The sequence below is a fragment of the Pelodiscus sinensis genome, chromosome 2, assembly GCF_052426305.1.
Source record: "Pelodiscus sinensis isolate ZL-2025 chromosome 2, ASM5242630v1, whole genome shotgun sequence".
In the NCBI taxonomy this organism is placed as follows: Eukaryota; Metazoa; Chordata; order Testudines; family Trionychidae; genus Pelodiscus; species Pelodiscus sinensis.
The window spans coordinates 148,105,311-148,126,694 of NC_143053.1; the positions used below are offsets into that span (position 1 = coordinate 148,105,311).

Genomic DNA, 21,384 nt, shown 5'->3' on the forward strand with positions numbered 1-21,384 from the left:
AACTCCCAACCCTCACTGACACCAATATTATTCTGATTAGTTCTGTTCTTGTGATGTAAAACAAGCCTACATTTTAATACATTAGGACAGCTATTAAATGAAAAGGAAGATGTGAAGCTGCTATGACATGTATCAAATGTAGTCTGAAAGGATGCTCATCCTAGAATACATGATTTGGGGGGCTGTTAAATGTCTGCAATCAAGTCTCCCTTGATTCTTAAAACACACACATATATTATCCATTAGAAATATTTATATGCTATGAAAAAGTAAAATACATCAATTAAAATATAAGCCAATAGTGAAGGATAGGCAGATTTGTTTTTCTTTAAAAGGCAGATAATAACTAAGAATGATGTCTGTGCTAAAAAGAGTTTTGATATGATTAAAAAGATACAAATTTGCTACTACTGACATCATGCCAAGGTGAAGGAGAGAGAGAGAGGAGAGAGAGAGAGAGACTAAAAAAACCCCAAAACTAACCAGTATAAATATATTAATAGAAAACAAATGTAACTAACACATATAGAGTACTCACTTCAACCATTTCCCCTTATCTTTACATCTGAAGCTTTTCTTGATGAAGGCTGAAACCTTTCTTTCCAAAGAATCAACCCCTTTCAAACAGGATAGCAACAGGATTTCTCAGTGATGGAAACAAAGCTTGCCTTACAGCATTCTGCTGCTGCTGCTCACCAATGTATATTAGTATATTGTGCACACAGATTTCAAACCACTGGCCTCCATTAGTTCATGTTAGGTATTCCACCATACAGGAAAAATCCCCATTAGCTTCAGGGAAGCAATTTTGTCTTAAAAGCAGTTTTGTCCTGGAGACTGCTAGCAAATGTCTGTTGAAGGATTGTCTGGTACATTTAGAACCTGCAGTTATATAATGCTTGGCAGAACTGACATAGCTCAAATACCAATTTCTTTGAATTATTAATAAGAGAACCTCCTCCAGGCACAAAGCATCCTGATGCAGTGGTCATACAACAAATGCCAGGCATTTTCAATACTCATCTGCCTGCCCACACTGAAAGAGTGTTTACAGCTTGCTTAAATAGATTTCAAACAATTTCAGCAGCTAAGATAAAAAGCCATATACAAACCAAACTAAAACCTCCACACATCTCTGGAAGAATGTTTAATGACTCTTCTTATTTTGTGGCGTTTTAGCCATATGATAAAATTTTAAGGGGGAGTGGGATCTAGAGAGTGCTAAGCATTGGCTTAACAAATTTAACTTCAGTGGATGCACTGATATACGTTTCCATGCAAGTTATTGCACCACTAAACACTTTTGAAAAATCTCTTCCCTGAGGGCTTCTGGCAGTTAAGAGACCTACTTCAAGATGATCACATCCAAACTTAATGTAAACACAGTATTTCAACTGTATTTACTTTACACAATTTCAAATTCACTGTACTAAAGCCCAGGAAGGCTTTTATTTAACACAGCATATACACAAACTTATCAAAATATACAACATGGTGTGTATCTGTTGTATAGAGTCATAACTGGTTATGTTCTGTATTACTATCCAGGAATGGTTGTTTCAGTTTTGCTGTCTAGATTGACAGAGCTGGCTAATTAAAGGACTTCCAATTATAAGGAGGAAGTACTTTTCATACGTGTCTGGGTAGCACCTTGAATACTGTTGGTGCTATGCAGATAATAAGCAGGGCTTGAAAACCCACCTGGCTACTCACTCATCACTGGTAAACTGGGAACTTTCCCTAGTAAGCAAAAGCATCATCTTCTGTACAATTTAAACTTTCTTTGTTTAAAAACCTTCCAAATGTGAAGGTTTTATACCACTGTCTTCCTGAGACTGCATAAAAACCTGAGCAAAACCTCTGCTGCAGGTCAGAGCTTTGACAAATTGCAGCAGATCACAACACTTACGTATGGCACATATAAACAGTGATTCGTTGCTGTTACTCAGAAACCAGTGGGCAGCAGTGAATGTGTCAAAAATCACGTCTGTTTCAAAATGCTGCTGCATCTGGTGGGTGTGGCGGGGGAGGCAAAAGAAGCACCAGAAGCACTAGAGTTATTTACAGGGGAGAAATTCCCCTAAATGAAAAGGCTGGAGGACTGATAAAGTATTAGAGGCCTTTTCCTCATACCTCCAGTCATAGCAAAACATGAAGTTCTGTGGGGTAATGTAATTTGGGTGAAAAGCAGAGTTGAGAGCAGAAGAGAGGGGAAAAAAGTCCATTCTTCCTTTCAGAAGCTAGAGAGGCATGAGTCATTTTCAAGTGTGTCAGAAATCTGTTAAACAGTAGTTCACTTGAAAGACAAAGCCTTCAAGCAAGGCCAAGACTGCACAAAAATAGTGGCACCCAAAAGGTAATAAGCCATTATAATTTACAAACCTTCCTTCGCCCATAAAAATAGAGAGAGGAGCCCTCCCTAGCTTTTATTGCCATTAAATACAACAAAAGCCTCAAAGCTACATAAGAAAAGTGAAAACTGACAGAAGGAACAAAGTGGTACAAAGGAATAAGTAAGAGCTAAGAGCACTCAAGATGAACTCAGAGCTGGTTGAGAAAAATTCAAAACGTTAATGAAAAAAGCAGGTCAAAATGTTTATATTTCATCCCATCCAGCACCTTAGTAAAGCTCAGTTCCATCAGAGACACTTAGAAAATAGGAGCTGATCTACATTGAAAACTTACTTTGGCAGAGCTACAGCGTGGACAGTACTAGGTGGACGGAAGAATTCTTCTGTTGACCTAGCTACTACCTTGCGGTGAGGTGGATTGACCATAGAAATGGGAGAAATTCTTGTCACTATAGTGCCTACCCTGAAGCGCTTGCTGCAGCTATGGCATTGTGGTTCTTTAAGTGTAGACACAACTGAAGTCCACATGTCATATAAAACCATGGTGGATGAGGCACAGGGGATACCAATGACAATATTGCTAATCTCCAGAGTTCAAAAATCATGCAACTTCTCCCCACAAACACAATTTAAAGCAATACTTATTTAGTGTTCTTTGGGCAGGACTTTTGACTCTACAATGGAAAAATCCTCCCGACATCCCTCCCCATTGCTGTGCACACAGGCGTCCAGATGAAATTTTAACCTGAAACCAGCAGAAAATGCTCACAATGAATGGGGCTGAGGGCCACGTTCTCCAGAGAAGGGCTTTATTCGTACTAACCACTCCATAATATCCTTTTGGTATCTGACCCTCCACATCCTTACCATCCCCACCAACATCAGTATGCTTCCCGATTCCAGGGCAATCTCTAGCTCTTACCCCAGCGCTATCCTCTCTCAAGGCAGGCTCCAGCTACCTGCCTATGATGGGCAGGAGAAATGCATAGACTTCTCCTCATGGACGAGCCTACCACCACTACACAAAGGTTTCTCTCTGCCATCTGAAGAACACACACAAAACAAATACAAGTGGCCACATTTTTATTTACATCCTCCCACCCCCATTTACTACGGGAATCCAGGCTGCATGAGATCAGTCTCTGATCTAAGTGGACAAGACCCAAAGCTTACAGGTTCCTGCTTGCAAAAAGAAAACTCAAACAAACACTGCTGTCCCCTGACTGCAGCCTGCTTAGCTAGTTGGGCAGAGGCCTCTGGTGGCCAGTTGCATGAATGGCAACAGCTCAGCTAAAATTCCTCAGCTGCCTGCAATTTCTATCATCAAAAGCATAGAGAGGCCCCAAAATTGTGATGATCGGAGTATCATTCCAAGGGCTGGCAATGCTTCAAGATCCACAGCCTTGTGTTTTCCAGAGAAGAGGCCAGATCACCTGCTGATATCGCATGCAATGATGGAATTCCTGCAAAGCAGGTAGCACAAGTCTTGTGGAGCCAGAGAGGGCTCAGAGTGCTAATCTTACTCCCATGGTAATGTTCCATAGTCAGCCAAACGTTCTCATAAGAAGAATTTAAAGCAGCGGTTCTCGGCATTTTTAGGCTCATGGCTTTTAGCTTTAATTTTAAAAAACATCTGGTTTATTAAATATTTTGTACCCATGCTATAGAATACACAGTAATGTACTAAGTACGGGCCTTGTGCATAGCACAGTGGCTGCTCCTGCCCTGCAGGGCTGGAATGGCTCAGCTCCGCAACCCCAGAGGTTGCAGCATCACTGAGCATTGGCCCAGTGAGTAGATTTGTGAAAGTCGTGTTGTGGCCTGGCGTAGGGGGCCACAGTGACACTTGCTCTACTTCTGGCTCTGCCAGCTTCCACACCCCCCCCCCCCATCATCAATAGGTAGGCACTGTGACCGTGCACCAGGATGCAATGTCCTGAGCATCAAGCTGAGCCCAGCCAGCTCAGCAGAGCCATTGCTGTGGGTGTGATCTGCAACCTTGCACCTCCCAGGACCCAGTCCTCCCAATAGATCCTTTGACACATTGTTGTAACCCAATTTTGGGTCTCAACCCATGTGTTGCAATACCCTGATGTAGAGGACATGTTCCAACTGGGCTATATAGGTCTGTCTCAGAACAGAACCATCTCCATCTCCTTCCATGGACAATTATTCTAAGAGAAATAAAGAGGGGAACAAGGGCAGTGAGTCTGAAGATGCCCTTCACATAACTTCCCTGTGCAAATTGATCTTCCTTCCACCTAAACAAATGGTATCTTTATTCCAGTGCACTCAGTAGCCTCACTCTGTCCTTAAATTGCTCCTCAAAACCCAAATCAACTTTTTATTGTGATTCCCATCACTAACAGACTCCTGTGCTGTGAGTCATCAGTAACACGTTATTTATCTCTTCCCACCTTTATCAATCAACTTTATTGTCTAAAGCTGTTGGACACAGATTATAAGCACTTCAAGAAAAGGGCCGTTTAGTTTTAGATTTGGGATTGTTGTCTTTGTAAAGGTCCATACAAGGTTATGTCAGACCATACAAGGTGGTCTAGTGGACAGGGCTCTGGACTGGGAACAAAGAAAGGTGTTCCATTCTAAGCTGGTCCACTGATCTGCTGTGCGAACCTGGGTAAATCATTTCATATCTCTTTGTTTCCTTCCCCACCTTTTATCCATTTAGACTTTAAGCTCTCTGGGCAGGAATGTTCTCCCACTATGTGTTAGTACAATACCTACCACAATAGGGCTCTCATTTCAGCTGGGACAGTAGATACTACTGTAATATAAATACTTAGTTCTATTCTATCCATGCAAACTATTCACAGTAATAAACAAATGTGTACATGTATGGTTTATTATAGCTACTTAATATATAGCTACCGCAAGTCAAAGACACAAAAAGAGGAAGAAGAGCATTTCCCCTGTACAACAGGCAAATCTCACCTCTCTCTCTCTCTCTCTCTCACACACACACACACGCACACACTTAAGTGTGACTTGTATTTTTCAAATATTTAAACATTATAAGTGGGGCTGGTAGGGCCATCTATGATTAAGTTTCACTGACAATTTCCATTATAAGACCTTGCTTTCAGTTGCTTATAACTTTGCCAAACTTTAAGTTTTGGGATTGAAATATTCCATGCTAGTTGCCTGCTTCAGGCTGAATTTTTGGGGCTTTTAGTACCTCATTTCCAGACCCATACAACATGGAGGAGGAAGCTGCTTAATTCAAATGCAAGAGGACAAAAGTCAGACCTAGGGAAAGATGGGGGAGTACACTTCCAGAAAAAGCCTGGGAGGAGGGAGACATCTAACAAAGCACCAGGATGAAGGGAGAGAACTGGGATTGGCTTGGCAGAGACTGGGGCAAGGACCCAGGAGAAGGGAGGAATGAAAGTGCAGAAGACTGGGTCTGGAGTGGGAGATTACTCCTTGCCTGGCCAGCACAGATCTCTGTACCCCAAAAGCTTGTCTCTCTCACCAACAGAAATTGGTGAAATAAAAGGTATCACCTCGCCCACCTTGTCTCTCTAATCTACTACTACTGTCATATGGCAAGGTCAGTATGGTTGATATAAATGTTCCAATCATGCTTTATGACCCATCTGGGTGTCAGTGGTGTCACATGAACTTCTGTTTTTTCAGTTTCAAAATAACTAGGAAAATACAAAAAACAAAACAAAACAAAAACACAAAAACTGTATTATAAGAACATTATACAGATTGCAAAGTCAAGCATTCAAAAGTTAGGAAATACCTGAATTAAGGCTACTTACACACAGATGATTTCATGGGTAAGGCAGTTGACTGCTACCTTGGGGTATTGGATTATATTTCTGCTTCTGCCAGATGATTCATATGTGTTGACAATCAACTCTTCCTCCTGCCCAGACCCCACATCACAAGCCCACTTCCTGACACACTGAACCCCTCATTTTTGGCTCCACTCCAGAGCCTAGAGGGCCACAAAATATACTAGCCTGGACCCCCATAGGTTCTGGCGTACAAGGGGAATGTGGGAAGTGTCTTTCTGCTTCTCAGTCAGGTGTCAAGCCAGTGAGGTGGAGTTTGTTTGGATTTTTTTTGTTTTTGCTTCTCATTTTTCTGCAGCTCCCAATTGATTTTTCTGTGGATTAGCGGCCACTGACCCAAGAAAGGTTTCCCACCCCTGCCCTAACATCTTTTGTGGAACTGGAATTATGATGTTGGTGTAGTAGGACACTTACATTGGTGGAGCAAAGCTGTAGTGTGTACACTAACATAATTAGGTTGATTTAAGTGGCAGACGTGTTCTCAAATTGTAAGTCTTTATGCACAGGTTTTCATGGGCATTAATGTGTTGTACAAGATCAGCACCTGCAAAGACTCATAGAAATGAGATGGACTAGTTATCTGAAAAATTCTCAGCACTTTGAAAGAGATTCAGAGTATTTGTCAAACGTTGTGATTACATATGGCAATCTGTCCACTGAAGCATGAGGGCTGTTGAAAGTTAGTGAATCATCCAAATTCTTGTTCTTCTGAGATTATAAAAATGGTTTCAAAATTTTTTGCTCCTATGAGTAATTACCTTCAAAAAGAACTAATGCGCCTTGCTAAAAAGAGCTGAATTCATTACTGTTGCCTCTTCACAACTTCTAAAACCTTTTTTTAAACTAAAAGATTTTTCCCCCTCAAAGATTTCATCCAAGAACATTTTTGAAAGATCCATGTGATAAAGCATCAACATTAAAATGTGTCACTCAAACTGCCAAAGTATCTCCTCCAAATTTTCAAGAATCCATAGTCACTGACCACTTCTAGGATTCCAAAATGCAAATGAGCATTAATGGTCCAAGATTTATCATAAATGGATTATCAAACCAGGATGAATTCCAAAGGAGATTTTCAGAGAATTCCAAGTTATACAAAACTTGTCACCAATCTATTCCACCATCTCTCCAGACTTTTTGAAATTGGAAAAAAATATGAATTAGTAATCATTCATTTTATTCAGATCTACTGAGGCAGTGTGATCATTTTTTTGACACAGTCACAATTTGAGCTACACTGGACTGTCAGCCCTCTTAGGGCATCTCTATACTAGGAAATTATTTTGAAATAGTTATTTTGGGAGTTATTATTTGGAAATAAGCTATTTCAAAATAGTGTGTCTACACTACAGGGAAGCTTTGAAATTAGTCCGAGACAGGCTCCCTTAATTTGGATGTGCTACCTCGACTTAGAGCCCCAGGAAGAACAAGGGAGTAATTACTTTGAATTACTCTGGGGAGTAGTTATTTTGAAATAGCAGCAGTGGAGCATCCACACTACCGCTATTTTGAAATAATTATTTTGAAAAAAGTGTTATTCCTCATGGAAAGAAGGAGTTATTATTTTGAAATAACCAGCTCATTATTTCAAAATAACAGAAACTCTGATTACATTCATATACTGCAAAGTAATTATTTTCAGCATTATTTTTGTTTCTCACAAGGTGTACTATTTATGTAGCCATAAGCACAGTGGACAATCATTAATATTTATTGTGCAATGCCTAAATATCCTGTTTACTCAGAGGTGTTCGTAATCAAGCTGTCTCATTATGAAGAAATATTTAAAAAGCAGAACATATTTCATTTTCAGCTTCCCGTTCTCATGAACACTTGCACTTACAAAGCTGAAATTCTGGGACTTCAGTTTTCACATTACAGGAAGACTGTCCAGCTACTCCCCGTTCTTATGGTAAATTTCATGACAATTCTTGTGCCACTACTTAAGGTGGCATCAAATGTGATCTCAGAAACAGATTTTCCCTACAATCATTCATGCTTTACCACCAACTTTGGAGTCTGCTTCACCCTCCCTCTCCCTCTCCCCCTCCCCCTGCCCCTCTCTATATATACATACCAGTAAGATCAAACCATACACTGTTCTGGGCCTGTCTGACCATTTTTGACACACTTTTATCATGTTTCTTTCATAGGATCTTGTACATCAACCTGCCTCATTTCAATTCAAAAGCACTCAAAATGCCATAGAGACTCCTGTCTGGTAATATATACAGCCTTCTGTACATCTGTGCAGAAAATTGAGCTAGTTTTCCCCTCTGTCCCAGAGCAATAAATGGTAGGAATGAACATATTTTGTGTTCCAGCAGCAGCCAACTGAACTAATTAAGAAGTAGGATTTATTCTTTGACTGATTTCTCTCTTGGTATTATTGTAAATGTAACCCCCAAGGAGATTGCCTAGATTCCTTGGACTCTGTCTGCTGGCAGCTCAGGGAGAGGCACTCGGAGTTTGCCTTGGCTCCCCCTCCCTACCAGGAACAGAGTCCGCCTGGCAACCCATAGGGCTTGAGAGGCCCTTCCCAGGGAGTTCAGGGGTGGAAGGAGGAGCCATGGTTGGGGGAGTCTGGAGCCAGCCAGGGCAAGGGGAGGGCTGACTGTGTGGGAGCTAGTAAGCCCCAGGCCTGCATGCAGGGTTTCCCCCTGAGAACTGGCCTCTAGGGACCTGAAGGAAGGATCCCTCAGCTGGGTTTTATGTCTCCACTGTTGATTCCCAGTTTGGAGTTTGCTGGGACGCTTCCCCAGCCAGGTTGAGTTGGCTCCCCGGCTCCCTGGGTGAGACCAGTCACCGCATGGTCAGCTCTGCTTTGTCTGCTGGTTCGGGGCTGCTGCCTGCTGTGTGTGTGTCTGAATGCTGGGGTAGGAGATTACAGTTTGAATTTTAGTGCAGTTGTGTGGCCTGCACCTTGAGCCCTGCACCCCTTTGTGGTGAGGGGAAATCCTGGGACCGAAGCAGCCTGATTCCTGCCTGAGGAGGATCTCTGCCAGAAGAGACCAGCCCCTCTGCAGTGACTGAGTCATCTCTCAACCTGAGCCTCATTCATGGAGTGTGTGAGTGCACCATCTTTTAGTTAGTAAGTCAGGGAATTTGTTTGGGGATTTTATAACCTGCTGCATATTAAACTGTGGAGGGATTTACCACCTTCTCCCGCTTGCGAGTCCTTTGGGCTGTACTGGACCCAGTCAGCCTCACTGCTAAACCACTGCAGAGAAGAATTTTGTGGTCAAAAGTCATCAAGGGCCCCAACAAAGTACACGTACCAACGGGACACTAATCTTACAGTTACTGGGCACCGGTGAACCTAAAAATAGTGTTTTACCCTGTTATGTTATATTTGTCTCCTGTTTAATATAATTGTGTTTAATATAGTGTATGTGTTTGTGTTTTTTTCTGGGAGTCTCCAACTATCTTGCAAATACGTGGGGATTACCCTGGGTTAGAATTTTCCTCCCAAGCTGCCCTGGTGACCCTGCCAGGAAGGAGTGAGGAAGGTGGAGGCACCGCCAAATAAATCCATCGGAAAAAATAAGGTTGAGTGGGTGGTGGGATCCAGAAGAACCCAGACTTATCCATCAAAACCTGTAAGCAGATTGGCCTTAAAGAAGGTAACCAGGTGGAGCGGGGGCACTACATGAAGTAACAGAAGGAAGTTGACAGGAAGATGTCCATGACGTAAGGCAAAGATCACCACTTTTTAGAAGTTACACATTTTATGTTGACCCTCATCAGATTCCTGACCTTCACTTGTAACCAACTGACATGAGGCCAACTCCCAAAGAATCCAGCCACAATTTACATGAGCCACACTGTCAAGACAGTATCTTGTACATTTAGCTTGTACTAGAGATTCCAGTGCAATGTAGACATGTTCAGTGAAGCTGATACTTAAATATGAAGACTTGACTAAATGCAGTAACTAATAAATGGACAGTAATCTGTACCCTAAATTCAAAATAAAAACTATAGAACCTGTATCTTACCTAAATAGAAATAAGGTAAAGTGAGCAGAGCAGCAGCAACAATGACAAATTAACCAGAAATTTTTTAAAAAGTGAAACAGAAAATGGGAATAGGTTGTGAAACAAAAACAGCACTAGGACAGAACACAGTGGGCTGTCCTACACAACCATGGTAAATAGATCTAACTTACGCAATGTCAGGTATGTGAATAATGTAACTGAAGTTGATGTTGTTAGATCCACTTATGCATAGTGACTACACTGAACTTTGTTAATGGAAAAGCATTTTCCATCAATTTCCCTTATGCTTCTCATGAAGGTGGAGTACATAAAACTGATTGGAAAGTTATCTGCCATTGATTCAGCATATCTTCACCAGACCTGCTAAATTGACATTGCTACATAGATCGCAGCAGAGCTGATCTATCAGCAAGTGTAAACATATCCTGAGACAACAAAAGCAAAGCTTACACAAATTACTATATATTAACTTGAAGTTTAACCTTACTTCCTCTCTTTCTACAGCACATAATTTAGAGTAGCTTGTTCTTCCAAGTGACAGGAACATTAACATTGAGGGTGCAAATTATTCAAATGTGGGTGCTCTCCATTCAAACAGAACTGGAAGTGTGGCTGAACATCATGATTCTCCAAACACTATTTTGTAAAGAGGAATGTATCTATAAAGATGAAATAAAATTATCCCTGACACAAAGCATGCCATCCTTTGCTGGAAAAGAATATTGCATACAGAGGAACCTTGGGGCATGTCTAAACTACATCCCTCTTTCAAAAGAGGGATGTAAATTAGACATATTGAAATTGCAAATGAAGCTGGGATTTGAATTTCCTGTGCTTCATTTGCATAATGACGGTCGCGCGTTCTTTCAAAAATGGGTATTTTGAAAGTGAAACTGCCGTCTAGATGCGGATCTTTTAAAAAAAAATCCTTTTTCAAAAGATCCTGTAAACCTCATTTGGCAGTTTCACTTTCAAAATACCCATTTTCAAAAGAACGCGCATCCACCATTATGCAAATGAAGCACGGGAAATTCAAATCCCAGCTTCATTTGCAATTTTGATATATCTAATTTACATCCCTCTTTTGAAAGAGGGATGTAGTCTAGACATAGCCTTGGTTACTAACACCTTTTCAGTGGATGTCATTCATAACTCTGAAACGCTGAAAACCTCACAACAAAACATTAAGGTTGTTTTTTCAAAAGTTTAGAGCTGAACATCGACTTAATACAGCTTTGAAATTTTATTATGCAGAAGAAAAATGCTGCTTTTAGCCATCTTAATTTTAAGGAAACAAACATTGTTTCCTTATCTTGTCAATTTTTAAACATTCCCTTCATTTTTCTAATCATTTATGTTTGCCACAGTAGTATACTGTATTTTTTTTTTAATTTAGAGTTTTGGTTTTTGTTTGGTTTTACTACTGCCTGATTGTGTACTTCTGATACCAAATGAAGTGTGTGGTTGACTGGTCAGTATGTAAATCTGATATTTAACTCTGAGTTTTACAGTATTCAAGATACTGCCGAATACAGGAAACAACAGATTATGACACAGCAAAAACACCTCTCAAAGACTCCAATCCTAACAAATATGAGCTTTGACCATTCTCTTGTCTGTGGAAGATATTTTGGCAAGAATTAATAAATGTGGAATGCCATACTACTGAACTAGAATGTTTAGCAGCTTCCTCTGAATTTCTGGATGTCCATTTGAGACAACAGAAATGGCTGCCTGCCAGCCAAACTTAGAAAATGGAGTATATGAAAGTTCCTGAATCTCACTTGTTATAGTGTTACACATAGCTGACATAAGCAACTTATAGCAGGTGTAAAGGTTCAACAGAATGGAGTTAGATAAAGCCAGTTATGAAACTACCCTAAAAGCAGCGAGGAGTCCTGTGGCACCTTATAGACTAACTGAAGTGTAGGAGCATAAGCTTTCGTGGGCAAAGACCCACTTCGTCAGATGCATGCAGGTCCAAAAAATAAGCCCTCCAGTATTTCGATTTAATTTCAAAATAGCGATTGGCTTGTGTAGACACTGGGAAAGTTATTTTGAAATAACAGCTGTTATTTTGAAATAACTTTTATGTGTAGACGTACCCTAACTTTATAAGGCAAGACTCCTATGCAAAATTTCCCACTTACTCCGGGGAAGAAAGAGGGAGCTCTTCACCTTAATCATGTGTCATTCTTGGGGACCATTGAAGTAATTGAGTTTCACCCTGTTATTCAATCTAGACTGGAGCCCCGCCTGAGATCTTGTGCTTGAGGAAGCAGAAGGAAGAGGCATGAGAAATCCAATATTGCAGAAATCCTTCTCCTCAGTGTCTCATTTGGGACAAAGTACAGTGGTGACTTGCGAAGAACTACAAGCATTACAACGAATTTGTTTGCTCAGCATTTTTTACTCAAGATATGTCTACATGGCAACTAGACACCTGCAGCTGTGCTATGCCAGCCAACTTCGGCTCTTTAGGCTCGAGCTGCAGTGCTGTTTCATTTCTGTGTAGACTTCTGGGCTCAACTTGAAGCCCAAGCTTTAGGACCCTGCGAGGTGGGATGGTCCCAGAGCTCAGGTTGCAGCCCAAGTCTGAAAATCTACATAGCACGAAAACAGCCCTGCAGCCTGAGCCTCATAAACCCAAATCAGTTGGCACAGGCCAGCTGCAGGAATCTAGGTGCCATGTAGATATACCCAGAGCCACAATCCAGATATTACTTTTATCTAGCCTAAAGTACATTAGACACATTACACAACACGGCAAAGAAAAGAATTCTTCCTGAAAGAGCTTGCAATCCAAATTTACATTTATAACATTAAAAGTTATAAATAGTAAAGAGAGGATGGGGTAGCAATGCAGCTAAAATGTAATTTTATGAAATGTAATGTGCTTCAGTGTACCTAACCAGCCATCCTTTCTGACTTGCAGAAAGGACCAGCCCACTGCTGTTGGTAAAAATGTATTAACCAGACTGTTTGTGATTGTTATATGTTAAAGCAGAAATAGACCAAAAGGGTCTATTTGTCACTATTGCCACCCTTTTAGTGTAGAGACTGTGTTTTTTCATTTTAAAAGGGTACAAACATTTTTGTACTAATTCTGTTTTTACAAAAGCAACTGTTATTTTTGTTTATATAAGTAAAAATAAAAAATGTGTTAAATATAAGTGTAAAGGCCATCACTGAACCAAATGTTCTATAAAAAAGCCAAGGACAAACATAAAAGGTCCAAAAAATTGCTACACGCCCCTATTAAAATGAAAATTAAGGGAAAATTAACAACTGTATGAGGCAAGCATCTATCAATTGGAACAAAATAGCTGTAATATAAAAAAGCAACTTAAAAAAACAAGCACTCATCAAACAGCTATTAATTACAATATAACGGTGCAAAACTTATTAATAATAATCCCAATAAAAAACTGCTATAAAAGAGCTGCTTTGCTATCGTTTTTGGATTCCCTCCTACCAAGACTTCTCATGGAGTACTCTGTTGTGACTGATAAAGCCCTACTCCTCTTCGGGCTGGGCACCAGAGCAATTCAAATGCTGAACTGGTAACGATAACATTAACTGGTGAAACTCTGTGTGTGTGTATATGTGTGTCTATGTAAGCATATGCTAGCTGCTTTACTATTGCATTCCTAATAAACACAGCATATTACCCTTTCCCCAAAAATATTCCCATGAGCTTCTTATAAGCATAACATTTTTTGGTGGAGAATGTGGGCACTTTTTAATTGTTATTTATGTATGTATTTATTATTGCAGCTTTAGGCTACCTTTTATTACAATTACAACTTTGTTTTATGTTTTAAAAACATATTACACTTTATAAAGCATCAAAGTACCTTACGGATTAAATGCTAAATACCAAAGTTAAACAATACTAATTTCCTGGACTGGCAAAAAGCATTTGTTAATTTTGCAACTTTTAATAAATTCAAATAGATTTTTAGTAGCATTAATTAAAAAACAAATTTAATTTATTGTATATTTTATACAAATACAAATAAACATCCATACATGCATTAAAAAAATAATTTTACACTGCTTTAGTTATTTTTACACAGCAGAACTTTTTTATACATTTCAGACAATTAAATTTTAATAGAAAACACTTATCTTTTTTAGTGAATGTGACTAAATTATTTATAGTCAAATTATTTAAATTAGGATTTTTTTATTTGAAGCTTTAAAGACCATTCCTTTAGGAAAGGGACCCCTCTTTTTTTAGAAATGCTGCACAGAAACAAAAAAATGTATTTAATAACACTTTGCCTTTAACACTTTTAGATATAACTGATTAATTTCCACTAAAGTCTGCAGTATTAACTTTTTATTTTTTTTTAATTACTTGCTAATTTTTCAAAATGACAACTGTATTAGTTTAGATATTACCATTTAAGTGTTATTTTAGGAATTAGATTTTTTTTTACCCTTAAACTTACTGAGTTTTTTTTAATATTGCTCCTATGCTGCTTTCCAGGGCTTCCAGCAAGTGTTTTACTTTTTGTATTTGACAACCTGCCAGCTTGTCTGGGCCCAATTCTGCTTCCTTGATGAACCTTGTTTTAAAAAGTGGACACAGGCTTTGTTTTACTACCAATTTTGCAAGGAGGATGGGTTTTTTAACTAGTCTCCACACCTGGTTCCATTTTGGGGGTAAATTTGAATTTTTATTTTTGCAGTTAGCTAATTTTTTAAATGCTTCATTACAGGCCTTTTATAAGAGCAAAGATCATGGTTAACACTGTGCAATTGATTGTTATCTTTGTCTGCATATTGCATTGAGCAAGGGCTTTGATGCAGTGCAAAAAAGTAAACATGGATATCACAAGGGTCAACACAGGGGTTGTAATCTCAAAGGGTGATGGTGTGAACTTGGAGGAAGAGGAAAATTTGGGATGTGGGATATGAACCCACAGCTCCTTATGTGTGTAGAAAGCATCTAGCACATTTAAACAAAACAACCACCAACCAAGTGAAAGAGGAAAGAGACAGCAGAAGTGTAAGGAGAGCAAATGTGAGTCAGCAACACAAAGAGTGAGACAAGGACCATACTCTAGAGAAAAAAAAGGGAAAGAGAAGGTCGTCTGAAGTGGCAGGAATGAGAAGTCACAATCTCAGTTCCAGTGTCATGAGGACAGGGGAAGAGACAGAAGAAGGAAGCTCTAAAAGTCTAAAACATGATAATAGTACAGGACAAGGGCTAGGTGGCCCAGATAGCTGTCAGTTCTGGCATACCCTAAAGAGTAGAAGGTAGAAAGGTCACAATTTTACTGGTTTTTGCTGATGGACTAGATATTTCAAAGAGCACAGAAACAGAAAGAGGGAGGTGTAGGGCTATGGATGGTGTAGCAACTGTGAAAAATCAGGAACTGCGAGGATTGGGGGGAAAGGGTTAATAGGTATCTGTATAAGACAAAGCCCTGAATATCAAGATTGTCCCTATAAAAATCAGGACACCACAGAACAGCAGGAGGGCAGGAAGAAGTCAGTAGGAAGGGAATGAGCGGTAAAAGTAATGAAGGCAGGGACAAAGGGGTAGAGGACAGGGGAGAAAGACGGTACCAGAGGCAAGGGGCAGGGCCAGATGGCATAGGAGAGGCAGTAAGAGAAAACACACAGTTAAAAGGCAGTAGCATATAATAGCACAGAAATCAAGTGATGTGAAGAAATGGGAAGTCAGCACAGTATCTAAATGAGGCAAGTTATTCATATGAGAACTTAGGGGAAAGGAGTGAAGTTGTGTCATGATGACAGAAGGGAGAAGTCTGCAGGCTCTAGAGGTCATGTCTACTATTCAGCAGGGCCTCAGCAGCGCTTTTAAATTTCCAATTCCTGTTGTCTTGATGTCAGGGCTGGCTTTAGGCCGATTCCCTGGAATGGGGCCCCGCGCCTAATGGGGCTTTGCTCCTGAGCACGTGAGGCATGCACAGTGCCCCACTCCGGGCGCGCGACACATGCGCAGTGCCCCCCTTGGGCGCGCGACGTATGTGCAGTGCCGCCCTGGGTGTGCAATGCATGCGCAGGGCCCTAGGCGCACAGCTCATGCGCAGCCCCACCCCCGGAATTGGGCCTGGCACTGGTTAAAGCCAGCCCTGCTTGGTGTCTGGTGGCAAGTCAGGAGATGGACCCAGGAGACTCCCTTCCAGTAGCTGCAGACTTAGGGTACATCTACACAGCAGTGTTATTTCAGATAACATCAGTCTGCATCCACACTACAAGCAGTTATTTCGACATAATGTTGAAATACTGTCAAGCTGGAAGACTTCTTACTCTGACTCCTGTAACCCTCATTTTATGAGGAGTAAGGGAAGTCAGAGGAAGTGTGTTCTACCTCGGAGTTTCTGCTGTGTAAACAGCACCAAAAGCAGAAATAAGCTATTTCAACTTAAGCTACACAATTGACGTAGCTGAAGTTGTGTAGCTTATTTCGGCTTTAGCCCTGCTGTGTAGACATGCCCTTAGGGAGCAGGATAGTGTAGCAGTTGAAGGGAATATTGAGTCTCAGCTTATGGGCAATGTACAGGTCTTCATGTAGTCGTCCTACCTCACAGATGTTGTGCTGTCAAACTTGTGTTTAAGGTTGTAAACAAATTTTTACCAGAAGCATTATTCCTAAGGAAGGCCACAGCTGATCTGCAAACATGAGATATCCACCAGTCACATCTGAGACCAACAGGGAAAATGTCTATTACTTTATATGAATATTATGTGTGACTCAGTTTCCCTGTTCAATTCTGTATTGCAGCCTGGCTGAGTTAAAGAAAGTTGCAAATAGGAGGTTAGAGACCCTAGCAAGACAGGTAAAGCAAAGACAGACAGCCTCTTTTGAAGCTGGATAACCATGGCTAGCATGTCAATTGATGGGAGAATTTACTTTTCTGGGTCCATCCAGGCCAGGATATTTATGCCCAGGTGAAGCCTGAGATTAAAAGGCCCTTACCAGATTGTACCTCTGCCAGAAACGAAGAGTATTTTTAGGCAAGCTGAGGAGGCTGACCTAGACTTGTCAATGAAAAGTCTGACAGACACAGAAGCAAAAAAAAAGTGGGCAGTAATGCAAGTACTGGAAACTGATTCTCCAAGCACAAAGACAGGGAATAAGCCAAACCTACCTGATCAATGGATAGAGATGCTAAGCTCAGGTAATGGAATATGCGTGTAAGTCTCTTTGGGTATGTCTACACTACCCCGCTAGTTCGAACTAGCGGGGTAATGTATGCATACCGCACTTGCTAATGAAGCCCGGGATTTGAATTTCCCGGGCTTCATTAGCATAAGCGGGGAGCCGCCATTTTTAAATCCCCGCTGCTTCGAACCCCGTGTAGCGCGGCTACACGGGGCTCGAACTAGGTAGTTCGGACTAGGGTCCTATTCCGAACTACCGGTACTCCTCGTGAAACGAGGTGTACCGGTAGTTCGGAATAGGCACCCTAGTCCGAACTACCTAGTTCGAGCCCCGTGTAGCCGCGCTACACGGGGTTCGAAGCAGCGGGGATTTAAAAATGGCGGCTCCCCGCTTATGCTAATGAAGCCCGGGAAATTCAAATCCCGGGCTTCATTAGCAAGTGCGGTATGCATACATTACCCTCCTAGTTCGAACTAGGAGGGTAGTGTAGACATACCCCCAGTTATTTTAAATCTACTTTTCTAAGCACCACACAAAATAAATTATACTTTGTTTTGAAGAAGTTGTTTCTGTCTCTCTACAAAATGTATGCTGTCACAGGCTCCCAAAGAAAAAAAATCTAACTAATAGTTTCAGTGTCAGTCTCATATGGATTATTCGTCTGTGGTTTCCTCTCTGTAGTAATTTCTTCCAACCTAGGGAGCAAAAGGTCTTTCTGTTCAATTAATACCACTGTTTCCACTAGCCGTTCTCTTTTGTTCCTTTCAACAGTAAACTTACCTCAAAACCCTTGTTTCCTTATGAGGTTTCCAAGCAGTCAAACAGTTACCTACTTTAGATTTTAGAGAGTTTGTGCGTCTGTCTGTGTGTCTGCCTGTCCATCGGTGAGACCATTTGTTCAAGAACTCCTCCTAAACGGTAATAGCTAGGACCACCAAATTTGGTATGAAGCTTCCTCTTATATCTTAAAGCAAGGTCAGAGTTTGGTTGTGCCAAGACAATGGGATGTGCATGGAAACTGATTGTTTCCATTAAACGGAAAGAGAGAGGTGTGAGAGCAGGGACAGTTATACTCCAGAATGACCACATGGGGAAGCAAGTATGGGAGACAGTTATACCACAGAATGACCACAGAGAGGGCAACAAACTCTCTGCCATTCTGGCCTATGCCAGGGAGCAGCAGCCAGGCTGGCCTTGGGAAAAAGCTGTCAGGCAGGCTACGCAGCCCCCGCCACACCTGGGCCGGCACCAGGGAGTAGCCACTCGCCATCCTCATGCCCTGCTCTGAGTCCTGCATCCTCACCCCCTGCCTTGAGCCCCCCACACCCTACTCTGACTCCTGCACCCTCCACACAAGCAGCCCCCTGACCTGAGCCTCTCTTTAATGACCTGAGCAATGCTGGGTAAATTTGCTAGTAACTAATAGCTAGCTAACTAAGGACACCTGAAAAAGGCCATTGCACTACTTCTTCATAGGTTCGGTGCCTCATTACCAGTATAAGTTAAAGCAAAGGGTTTATGCACATCTTCACATTATTTTCTTATTTTTAATTTGGCCTGTAATTTTGTCTGGCCAAACACTGAAAAAGAAACAATTTCTTTGAGGTTGCACTGCTACCACCTCACTCTAAATGGACAAAAGTATAAACTTCAACAAACATGCCCCCTCCTCTTTTTTTTTTGTAGTGGAGGAGGCTATGAATTTTCATAGGTCATGCTATCAGGAGACCTCTCAGGAAGGTCTATGAAATGCTGCGACACCTATAAAAAGTAATAGAAAACCAAAGCTTGTTCACCTTGACACATTACTGTAGCTCTTTTATCCTTTACCTGGTGATCATATCACCTCTTCAAGAATTCTTTTAAAGCAACTAGTAAAAGCAAAAGTAGTAAGCAAACTGGCACTGCCTGTGCAGTCTTCATCTAGTAACACAATCAAGAGAATACTTAGAACTTAGTTGATGCCAGACTAATGGATCCAGGAGAAATTCTAACAGAAATAGTTGGAGGAATGCAGCCATAAGTAACCCATAAGGAGCAAATCCCTCTCAAACATACAGTAATATTGCCCCCCCCTTTTCTCCATTTTTGTCAGGCTTCTTACTTTCTTTACTTCTGGTAAATAATACGATCTCTGGCAGCCATCATCTTACTTGGAGGTAAATGATGAAGCAGCAGGAGGGCCATGTATAAAATGTTCAATGTCCTCCAAATCAGTCACGAATGAAAACACAAATCATTTCTGAAACAGGGCAATGTATATCACAGCAAAGTTATTTGGGAAATCCAGAGCACACAGTGTTCTACACATTGGTAATTTTTTTTATTTTCATGAAAAGGAAGAGGCTTTTCTTTGGCTGGGATTTTAAAGCATCTTCAAAAGTTTGATACAGTGACATACTATTTACAGTGAAACAGAATCAAAGTCCAAAATGTTTAAAAACTATTTCTGACATAGGACTTTTACAAGCAGTCTGATCCCAAAGTTTATTCTGTTGCGGTTCAGATACGCCCTGCTAATAGAAATGCAGGTCATCCCAGAAATGGACAATTGCTGAAAGAGCTCTAGCCTCCAACAGCACACCTTGCCAATTATTGACTGATATTAAAGTGTAGAAATAAGGAAAGGGTGTCAAGATTTCAAAAAGAGCATAGTAGGAATACATATGATATTCCTACGTGTGGTCTTTAGAAATGTGTACATGCCATTAAAATAATGAGTACATGTTGAACCTCTCTCGTCAGGTACTCTTTGGTCCAGCATAATCTGAGGTCCAACATGATTTTAGTTAGCCTGATGTCCACTTACCATAGGTGTGGCCAAGTTTCCCATGGTCCCATAAAGTTTGTTTACAGACACCAGTCCTGGCTCTCAGTGTTCTGTGCTATTATTTACCTCTAATTTACCTCTAAATGTCTTCTCAGAGCCTAATAAGCAGTGGAAGTGTTGGTAACACTGCTAGACAATATTGACCTGTGGTTCAGCAAATTCTCTGGTTCGGCACTGGTCAGGTTCCAAGGGTGCTGGACTTGAGAGGTTCAACCTGTAATATTGGTACTCAACCGGCAGCTATAAAGCACTAGAAACTTACTCTGATCCTCCTGCCTAATTGCTATATTCTAAATTCTACTCAGGTTTGATTTACTTTTTATCTTACACTTACTAAATTATTAAAGATTTTGAGGGAGGTATAAAGAAAAAGATTTCCACATCTGTCTGAAACAAATCTGAGTATATATTACAAAATATAACAACAAATATCCAACTTACCCAGTACCAAAATATGCAGCAGCATTGACAGTAATGATCAACAAATCCCAAAGGTTTATAATGATATAACAAGATGCTTTGATATCCTCTTATGAATCTAGACCTTTGCGGATTGCAAACATCAGAAATACAGCAAGTAGGTGAACTCATGTCACACATCTTCTTTAACAACAACAAAAAATGAAAGGAAAATAATCCTTCTCTGCTTTCATGAAGTCTCTGACTTTTGACTAGATTAATGCGAAATTTCAGCCCTCCATTATGTCAGACTAAAGGCTTTTCAAAGCTCCAAGAGTTCTTTCAAATAAAATGAATCGTAATGCACATCTTTTTCTCCGTTCAATTCTAAAAGAGAAACGTGTGTGTTCTAAAATGTAGAGTTAAAGAAAGAGGAAACCACAAGAGGAAGTGACCAGTCTCAGCAACTGTGCGCACATCTGAGTGAAAGGTTAACATTTTCAGGATAAAAGTTAAAAAATAAAAAGATTCCATCTTCAAAGGCAGTTCTAAAACTGGACTGCACACACTTTGTTTCAGTTTCCCTTCCCACAGACACAGCAAAAATCAACTAAAGAGTCACATACTTCATTGCTTCTGTAGCTGAATGCATTGCACACACTACGGCCACTTTACATCCCTCCATTCCACTCTACAAGATTTGTGGGGGCCACCCTCCTTTCTCTACTTCAGCAAGTCCTGGAAACTCTCACCTAAATCCTCTTCCTCACACCAGGCGCTCTGTGCGTCTCTGCTCCTTTGACCATACCAGGGGATCCCCATTGTCTCTCCATCTAGA

The 21,384-nt window shown here is 40.7% G+C and overlaps 1 protein-coding gene across 2 annotated transcripts in view; it reads right to left on the bottom strand.

Annotated features, from left to right (window-relative positions):
* LOC102463861 (palmitoyltransferase ZDHHC11) overlaps positions 1 to 21,119 on the bottom strand; it is a 70,081-nt gene extending 48,962 nt beyond the window's left edge. The window contains exon 1 of one of the 2 annotated variants that reach the window (XM_075921560.2): positions 20,589 to 21,119. In XM_075921560.2, the coding sequence (XP_075777675.2) occupies positions 20,589 to 20,747 (159 nt within the window). In that variant the 5' untranslated portion in view covers positions 20,748 to 21,119. The remainder of the gene's footprint in view (positions 1 to 20,588) is intronic. The other variant, XM_025179703.3, reaches the window with a different exon arrangement.
* Between the last annotated feature and the right edge of the window lie 265 nt (positions 21,120 to 21,384).